Source organism: Triturus cristatus, chromosome 8, assembly GCF_964204655.1.
Source record: "Triturus cristatus chromosome 8, aTriCri1.1, whole genome shotgun sequence".
NCBI lineage: Eukaryota > Metazoa > Chordata > Amphibia > Caudata > Salamandridae > Triturus > Triturus cristatus.
In genome coordinates, this window is record NC_140591.1 from 1,182,445,650 (window position 1) to 1,182,454,955 (window position 9,306).

The 9,306-nt window shown below is 56.9% G+C and overlaps 1 protein-coding gene across 1 annotated transcript in view; it reads right to left on the reverse strand.

Moving 5' to 3' along the window:
- TUBGCP5 (tubulin gamma complex component 5) overlaps positions 1–6,737 on the reverse strand; it is a 394,755-nt gene extending 388,018 nt beyond the window's left edge. The window contains exon 1 of the mRNA XM_085622861.1: positions 6,474–6,737. Within this exon, the coding sequence (XP_085478987.1) occupies positions 6,474–6,613 (140 nt within the window). The 5' untranslated portion in view covers positions 6,614–6,737. The remainder of the gene's footprint in view (positions 1–6,473) is intronic.
- Between the last annotated feature and the right edge of the window lie 2,569 nt (positions 6,738–9,306).

Consider the following 9,306-nt stretch of genomic DNA (forward strand, 5'->3'; position numbering starts at 1 on the left):
GGCTGGGACCGGAGGGCCCGGGGAGGCTCCCCCTGCGCCTCCGGGCCCAGGAGCTCCAGATGGGTCCAGGGGTCTCCGGCCCCGGGCCACGTCCCCCGGCCTGCGGCACTGCCAAAGTCCCGGGACGGGGTTCCGTTGTGGCCGGGGAGCCTCCCCTCCGTGGATTGGCTTCAGGAGATCCAGACGGGCCCCTGGGGGCCCCGGGGAGGGCGGCCTCCCCACCCCGGGCTCCGTCCTGGGTCCTGCCGCGTGGCAGGGTGCCTGGGGCGGGGTCCGGAGAGGGCCCGGGGAGGCCCCCCCTGTGCCTCCGAGCCCGGGAGCTCCGGCTGGGTCCAGGGGCCCGGTCGGGCCCCGGGTCGGGGTCTCCGGCCCCGGGCCCCGTCCCCCGGCCTGCGGCACTGCCAAAGGCCCGGGACGGGGTTCCGTTGTGGCCGGGGAGCCTCCCTTCGCTCGTGTGGGTTCGGGAGCTCCGGCCGGGCCCTTGGGGGCTCCGGCCGGGCCCTTGGGGGCCCCGGAGAGGGCGGCCTCCCCACCCCGGGCTCCGTCCTGGGTCCTGCCGCGTGGCAGGGTGCCCGGGGCGGGGTCCGGAGGGCCCGGGGAGGCTTCCCCTGCGCCTCCGGGCCTGGGAGCCCTGGCTGGGTCCAGGGGCCCGGTCGGGCCCCGGGTCGGGGTCCCCGTCCCCGGGCCCCTTGCCCCAGCCTGCCGCTCTGCCAAGGGCCCGGGACTGGGGTCTGTCGGTCCCGTGCAGGCCTCTCCTGCTTGTCGAAGTTTTCTGCGGGCCCAGGGTCGGAGGGCCCGACGGGTCCCCCATGCAGCCTCCATGGCTGGGGCCCAGCTGGGGGCCCTGGGCCTCCGGCCCCCCATGCCCTGGCACCCGCTCACTCGTTCGTTGGGGCACAGAGCGACCAGATACCTTCCCTCCCGAGCCCGGCCGTCAGGTAGTAACTTTCCCCTTCGGCCATCTGGTCGCGCCTGTCCCCTCGGCCATCTGGTCGTGCACGTTTTATTTGGCTATCTTCCCTTAGACCATCTGGTCGCGCGCAATGCTTTCCTATGGGGCGACCAGACAGGAATCTGAAGCCGCCATCCCCCCTGCGCAGGGTGGCCTGCAGAGGGGATGCCCCAGCCGTATTCTGATCGATTGGGCACTCTCGGTCCGTTTAGGGATGGACTGCTTGCCAGCCTCGGCTGTTTCAAGCGATTAGCTTCCTCCCCGCATGGACCGTCCGACTCGAGGGTCTGCCTCCTGGCGGGAGGCCCTTCAACCTACCCAGCAGAGCGAAGGCCGAGTGGCCCTGGCAGCTCGTGCCCCTCAGTGATCTGACCCTGAGCGGAAGGGGTCGGGTGGCGCCAGGCCCTCGGACGCTGCTGCCCAGCAGGTCCGTACTAGGCCCCGTGCGCCACGCCGTCACCCCTCTCCGCCCAGCACATTTCCGCAGCAGCTCGGAACGACCGTTCCGAGGGGTGCCGCCAGGCCCCGGCACCCCTGCGTCTCGCTCAGGCTGCGCCTCGGCCCGCCTCTCCCTCCCGGGGGAGACGGCTGGGCCTGCCGGTGCCCATGCGACCTGCCACCTCTCTCTTCACCCCTCCGGCGAGCCCTCCCGCCCAGGCAGGTGGGCTCCTTTCCCCCCAGCAGGCTCCCGAGAGGGAAGGGTGTGCGCGAAGGTGGTCCGGTCGGGGAGACGGGCACGCGGCCCACCCGAACCCTGTCAGCAGGTGCGGCTACCTGGTTGATCCTGCCAGTAGCATATGCTTGTCTCAACTGGGGTCTGTCGGTCCTGTGCAGACCTCCCCTGCTTGTCGAAGTTTTCTGCGGGCCCCGGGTCGGAGGGCCCGTCGGGTCCCCCATGCAGCCTCCATGGCTGGGGCCCAGCTGGGGGCCCTGGGCCTCCGGCCCCCCATGCCCTGGGTCAGGGTTTCGTAAGTAGCAGAGCAGCTACCTCGCTGCGATCTATTGAAAGTCATCCTCTGACCCAAGCTTTTGTCTCTCTCCGTGCGTGGGCACTCGCGGACGCCCTCCTCCACCACACCCAGGGGTGGGTCCCTCTGCCGCCGGGCGGGACGCGGAAGGGGGCAACGCAGGCCTGCGGGAGGCTGCCTCCACCACGTGCCTTCCGGCACGGGGGCTTCCCCCTCCTGTTCCTGCCCCACTGGGGCGCGGGGACGGGGGCCACAGTCCCTCGCTGCTCGGCAGGGTGACCAGATGGCCTGGCCTGGCCTCCCATTGCCGCCGCTCCCGCGCTGGGAGGCGCGGAGCAGCACCGGGGAGGGAGCCCTCCCGAGCGGCTGCCTCGGAGCGCCTGGCCACCCTCGCCGGACTGCAAGGGCGACTGGGCACGGCACCCTCCCAGGCCACCTGGGGGGCCCCTGGCCATCTGGTCGCCTGGCTGCGCGACCAGATGGCCCTGCGGGCCGGGCGACCAGATGGCCCTGCGGGCCGGGCGACCGGATGGCCCTGCGGGCCGGGCGACCGGATGGCCGGCCTGCCGGCCGGCCGGGCTCACTCCAACTTTTGTCCTTCCCCAGAGTTCTGTAAGCCCCCACGTCGAGAAAAATTGGATCCCCGGGCAGGCCGTCGGAGAGAGGACGTGGTCTGGGCTTAACCCTCCTTGGTTCCAGCCGAGGGTCTGGGGACAGGGGGTCCACCGGGGGGCCCGGGGAGGCTCTCCCCGGCCTGGCTAGGGTTCGGAAGCTGGGACCGGGCCTGGGGCTCGTGCTTCGTCCGGCGGGCCCCGGGGTGCGGGAGCCCCTTCGTCCTGCAAGCCAGCCGAGGGTCCAGGCGCTGGGGAAGGGTGTCCACCGTGGCCCGGCGATGCTCTCCCCAGCCTGGATAGGGTTCGGAAGCTGGGCCCGGACCCGGGGCTTGTGCTCCGTCCCAGTGTCCGGGAGCCCCCCGTCCTGCAAGGCAGCCGAGGGCCCGGGCACTGTTGAAGGTGGTCCACCGGGGCCCTGGGAGCCTCTCCCCGGCCTGGCTAGGGTCCGGAAGCCGGGCCCGGTGCTGGAGCTCCGTCCCAGGGTGCAGGAGCCCCCCGTCCCGCAAGCCAGCCGAGGGTCCGGTCGCTGGGGACGGGGTTCCACCGGGGCCCGGGGAGGCTCTCCCCGGCCTGGCTGGGGTCCTGAAGCTGGGCCCGGTGCTGGAGCTCCGTCCCAGGGTGCGGGAGCCCCCCGTCCCGCAAGCCAGCCGAGGGTCCGGTCGCTGGGGACGGGGTTCCACCGGGGCCCGGGGAGGCTCTCCCCGGCCTGGCCTGGAGTCCGGAATCTGGGCCCGGGCCCGGTGCTGGAGCTCCGTCCCAGGGTGCGGGAGCCCCCCGTCCCGCAAGGCAGCCGAGGGCACGAGCGCTGGGGAAGGTGGTCCACCGGGGCCCGGGGAGCCTCTCCCCGGCCTGGCTAGGGTCTGGACGCCGGGCCCGGTGCTGGAGCTCCGTCTCAGGGTGCGGGAGCCCCCCGTCCCGCAAGCCAGCCGAGGGTCCGGTCGCTGGGGACGGGGTTCCACCGGGGCCCGGGGAGGCTCTCCCTGGCCTGGCTGGGGTCCGGAAGCTGGGCCCGGGCCCAGTGCTGGAGCTCCGTCCCAGGGTGCGGGAGCCCCCCGTCCTGCAAGGCAGCCGAGGGCACGAGCGCTGGGAAAGGTGGTCCACCGGGGCCCAGGGAGCCTCTCCCCGGCCTGGCTAGGGTCCGGAAGCCGGGCCCGGTGCTGGAGCTCCGTCTCAGGGTGCGGGAGCCCCCCGTCCCGCAAGCCAGCCGAGGGTCCGGGCGCTGGGGAAGGGTGTCCACCGTGGCCCCGGGGAGGCTCTCCCCGGCCTGGCTGCTTTCAGAAGCAGGGACCGGGCCGGTGAGCAGGGGTGGCTGGCTTTATCTGCTACGCTGGCGGAGCGGAATTTTCCGCCCACCCCTACTAAACACCATCAGCATCTACATCCACAAGTTACGGTGAAAGTGAATTTACAGGGGAGCTGTCTAGCTAATGGGGGTGTGGGGATTTTTCCCAGGTTTAGAATAGGATTGTATGTACATTCTTTATTCATTCCAGGCCCGGCTCCAGGAACTTTTTGTTGGGTGGGCCAAGGGTGCATTTGGGTGGGCCACTGCGGGCCCAATTTGTCGCTTCTTGTGGTAGCGTACAAGCCCTAGATTACATTATATTTACTTGCAAACAGTCACCAGTATGCAACAGATCAATTCTGTGTGTACACAGAGCATGTGGAGAGTTATTTGAAAGTAAGAGCGATGTCTGGACGTAAGTGCAAACCCTCAAATTCCAACAGGCCAGGTTTCAGTACAAGTACTTCCAGGCCCGATTATCCACTTTTTGACCATCCCTCTCCTGTGTACCTTATCTCACAGCTGACCTTGGGCCCCAGCCCCATATCAGCCACCATCCAGCTCTACTTCATTATTCCTGTAAAAAACATTAGTAAAATCACCTTCAAACTTAAAACATTGAATATAGCAGTAAATATAATTAGCACGCACTTTAAAATATGTTCCACAGTTGCCCTAATGACCTGATTGCTAATTAAATAAAAACAGAAAGGCAATGACAGGGACGGTTTTATCGCTAGTGCAATAGCCTTTTTTGGCGCCTCACCAATTAAATTTTTCTCCGCAGATACCATTACTACTACCCTCCAACAGTACCCTTAATGTCTCTGTAGCCTCCTCTCATATAAATTTCATTTGTTGTATAGTGCTACTCATATCAGTGTAGGGTGTCACAGTACTTTACCTCACACACACATTATACAGAAACAAAAAATCATACAAGTATGTAATTTGGTCTATAGGGAATGTCACATGAGCCAATGAGGATTACAAGGTGTAGGAATTACATGTCATCCATACTGGTGGGCAGTATATTTTAAGAGGGTTTGGGCTGGGGAAGCACAAACTCAGGATTTAAAGCATACCCCAGTGGTTGGGGGTTGGCTTTACTAATAAAAATGTATATCGACCCAAACTCTTTTTAGCAGCATTAAAATAATGAAAGACTGGGGAATTTCTAACTTTATAGTAACACAAAAAAGTGGAGTTCTAACAATACCATTCATGTTTGTATGCAGCTCTTTGATGACAGTTCATAGGCCACTGTCCTATGTTAGGATTGTAACTTCTGATCTGCAAGTAACACAAACATCTCTGTGACAAAGGCAGTAACCCACTGAGCTATCCAAATAAAATACAGCTTATCTGCATTTCAAAACTACCAACAGGCAAAGGACTGCTCTCCAGCAGGATCATTAATCACCAGTTCTCTGGACATGTTTTATTGTTGCCTTGCATCCATGGACATGATAATGATGTGCCTTGCAGGGCCTGTGCAGATTTTTAAAAATAAAAACAAACAGTAACACATTCTCTTACCTACTTCTTGTGTCACAGCCTGATCTGATAAGCAGCTGCAGGAGTCAGGAAAGGGGAATCAGAATAAACAAACTTATTTTCTCAAATGCTGAACAGAAATGGAAATATCCACGCAGCAGCACAGAACGGTAGGTAAAAGTTACTCGGTGTCAAATAATGTGTTCCCTTCGCCATGCCCCTATTGTACTTGCACGACACAGCCCACCTGAGCCCAGGCCCAATAACGCATCTCCCAGAATATGAAGTAAAACAACGTTCGGAGGAACGTTTTAAATTAAAGTGCCCATTTTCTATTGGCCTTCATATCCCCACTGCGAGGGCCAAGGCTCATGTTTGCGAGGGCCAAGGCTCATGTTTGGGTGGGCCAGGCTCATGTTTGGGTGGGCCTGGACCACCCGGCCCACCCTCTAGAACCGGGCCGGATTCATTCACTCCTAATTCCAAGAATGTAACTTGAATGATCTATTATGCATAATGATTCTTGGATTGGGATAACCCCAGGATTGCTCACAATTCGAAACGCATGGATCACACTGTTGACATATAACCAAAACAAAGTTTGTTATAAAAAATCCCAATGTTCATAGTATGTACTACATCTTTTTCAGGGAAAACAATAGAATCTCAAAGTCCAAAACTTATATATCACAAAAAAAAAAAAAATTGACATATAAAAAAAGAAACTTTGAGACTCATCTGCCAAAATACATTGTCGCATGTCTGTAAGCCATCAATAAAAACAAAAAAGTCATTTGTCCGATCTAAAAATAAATTGCAGTGCACTCTAGAAGGGCACAATCAATACTTCTCGCAATAGTAATACTCAGTTTCACAAAGCACTGAAATGTCACACGTAAAAACACTGCAATCATAAAATCGTTATACATTAGCACAGTGAAATCTCTACCTAAAACACTTGCGAACTATGTATCACTCCAAATCTGTAATTGTACATGCTAGAGACACCTACGCGCCCTAAGGATGCTCAGCACAGACAGCCAGAAACCGAGCACGGCTACTTCTACAAATACACTGATGCCTGGTATCAACATGCACTTTCCGAAGGACTACAATTTCGCGCTTCCGTTGACAGCTGACAGATGTACACAACAGACCTGAAGTGTGACCAGGCGAACTGTAAGGCGCGTTTGTAGTTCTCGTCGTTCGAGGAATCTTCACTTAGCCCGCACACCTTCTCCACGAGTGCCCGTACGTTTTGATCCTGCTCCTTCTCGTAGTCGGTCCAGTGCGCCATGGCTTGGGGGAGCTCTAGTCACCCAACGCCTTCACCAAGGTAACCAGGGTTCCGATATCCAGCTATAGCCCGCCATCATCCCGAGCATGGACAGACACGCCCCCTAAGAAAAACCCCGCCCACACGACAGCTACAGCGACTGCCCCGGAAGACTCTTTCTGTTTTTGATACATTCACTCTGAGTGTGCTGAAAGCTCCGCCCAAAATTTGGTGATGGTGGAAATAGAAGAAGGACTAGGGAACAAGCGGAAGATAAGAGCCTAAAACGTTTACAAAAGAAACCGATATATCTGTTTTGGATTCTTTTGGAGGCCATTTTACAAAGTTGTATTTAATTTCCAAGTTAAAGGTAAACTCAAGTATATTTCTTCTCCTGCAACAGGTTAGCATTTTTCTTATTACAATGCAAAATACTTGCATGTAAGCAGTGATTCCACTCACATGTCTTTGTAGTTTTAAATAGCGCAAGCTCGACTCTTTTTTGTTTTTGCAGTTTTATACATCGCGAACTTGACCCGAATGTTTTGAAACGCTTTATATGAGTACCGGCATCATTACACAAAGACAAATTAATTTTGTGGTAGTCAGGGGAGATTAAGTGATTTGACCAGAATCACAAGATGGTGTCTACGCCGAGACTCAAACCGGGTTATTCAGCTCCAAAGTCAGCAGATCTCCCCCTTACGCCACTTCAACTTCTAGGAATCACACAGTTGTGTGGTTATTCAAAATGTAGTATTATATTAAATGTAAGGCAATAAATCATTCTAACATAATATATATGTCATGAAAGAAAGTAAGTTGGAAAGTAAGCCTTCAGCTATATGCACTGACTATTTGAATAAGTTGCTGAACGGTTTAGGCTACATGTTTCTTTCAAGTTATGTTAATATACCATTCTAACTTTCCAATGTCTCAGGCATGCTCAGTGGATTAGGCAAATAAAAACCAAAACCCACTGACAACTTTTTTTTCAGTGACTTTTATTATTTTCCAATTTGAGATGCTCACTTTGTAGGAAGCTGGGTTTCTGTTGCCGTAACCCCCACTTTTTGCCAGACTAATGATGCACTTTGACTTGATGTGCCCTGCCAATCAGGTTCCCAGTGCCTGTGTTCTTTCCCAAAAATGGTACTGTAGGAGAGTGGAATCTGACTAATGGTTGCCCCCAACTTTTTGCCTGGTATTTGAGTGGTTTTTGACTAGTCTGGCTGGGATCCTGCTACCCAGGACCCCAGCCTATCTGCTTTCTCCCTAAAACTGATGTGAGTACTGTAGGTACAAACCTAATTGGATGCTGGGCATGCCCTACCAGTCCCTTGTAGATGGTACCCTAGGTACCCAGGGCATGGGTCCCACAGTAGGCCTACCAGGGCTGCAGCACTTATTGTGCTACCCTGGGACAGCCATACAAACTGACACCACCAGACCACTACTGTAGTCTGGGTAAGGTGGTGCTAGCACCCCTTACAGGGATATAGGTACCCTATATCCCACCCCATTACAACACATGTACTCTCATAGGTCACCCCTATAGCAGGCCTTTCTAATCCTACAGGGCAGGGTGCTGAGGTATGTGTGAAGGGGGACCCCTACATGAGTAGGGCCTCTCTGCAACCTTCGTAAAATCGTTACTGGGTTGTTTGTGGTGTAGCCATACCATATACTCTTAACCGCATTATAAGTCTATCGCGCTAACGCGATAACTTGAGAATGGCTACACAGAACCATATCGTGTTTGGTGTCAAACATGTAGGAATCATACCCCCAGTCCAGCCATGGGCATGAGGGTACGATTCCCCCCTGCTAGAGGGGCGATATGGGAAAAGCGGTAGAATTTAGACACCAATTTAAAAGTGCACAAGTAACACAAAATGGCTACTGCCCGCCACCTACACGACCCTGGCTGGCTGTTGCTGGGGAAAACCCCAGCCTCGCCAGCTGGACAATAGGGCTCCTGTGGCAGGGAGGTGCTAGCATCTCCCCAGACAGGATAATGTGGATTGGAACAGGGTGGGTGCACCAAATGTCCTTTCAGAGTTGCACGTAGGCAGCTGCACAGACCTAATTCTGCATACACCGCTTCGAACCGGTTCAGGGGCATCCTGCCCCTCACCCAGGCGGGAAACACACAAAGGGGAGAGGGCGTAGCCACCCTTTCCCGCCTCACCACTCATTGGTGGACACTACTCTGGACACTCCCCTAATCTTGGGGATAAAGGTGAATAAAGTGGCCCCAGAGCCTCAGATTAATCTTGAACTTTACAGTCTTGACCTTCGACTTGCTGCTGCCCAGCTGACGGAAGAAATCTCCCTTGGGATAAAGGAGTTATCCCCCTGCTTGGCAGGCACCTGAAACACTGCAAGTGACCCGGTTGGAACTTCGCTGCTCTCACAAACTTCGATGACTTCCAGAACCCTTGAGGTGGGTTTCCAGCGCATCCCAGAGGCCAGTGAGTGTGCTCAACGAGTTTGGGCACCGTGGACCGCGTGGGTGCCGAGATCCCCAATACCCCAGGACACCGGCCACCTCTTGCGTAGCACACGACCCTGACCAGTGGGGAAGTTGTGCTTTGGCCCATTTACGAGCCAACCACTCTACAGCAATTGTGCCAAAGACCAGCACCCTAGTCCCCTCTGGTGGCCCGTGGGTGCCCTTTTACGCATGCCAAATTGCCGCCTCCCACGGTCCC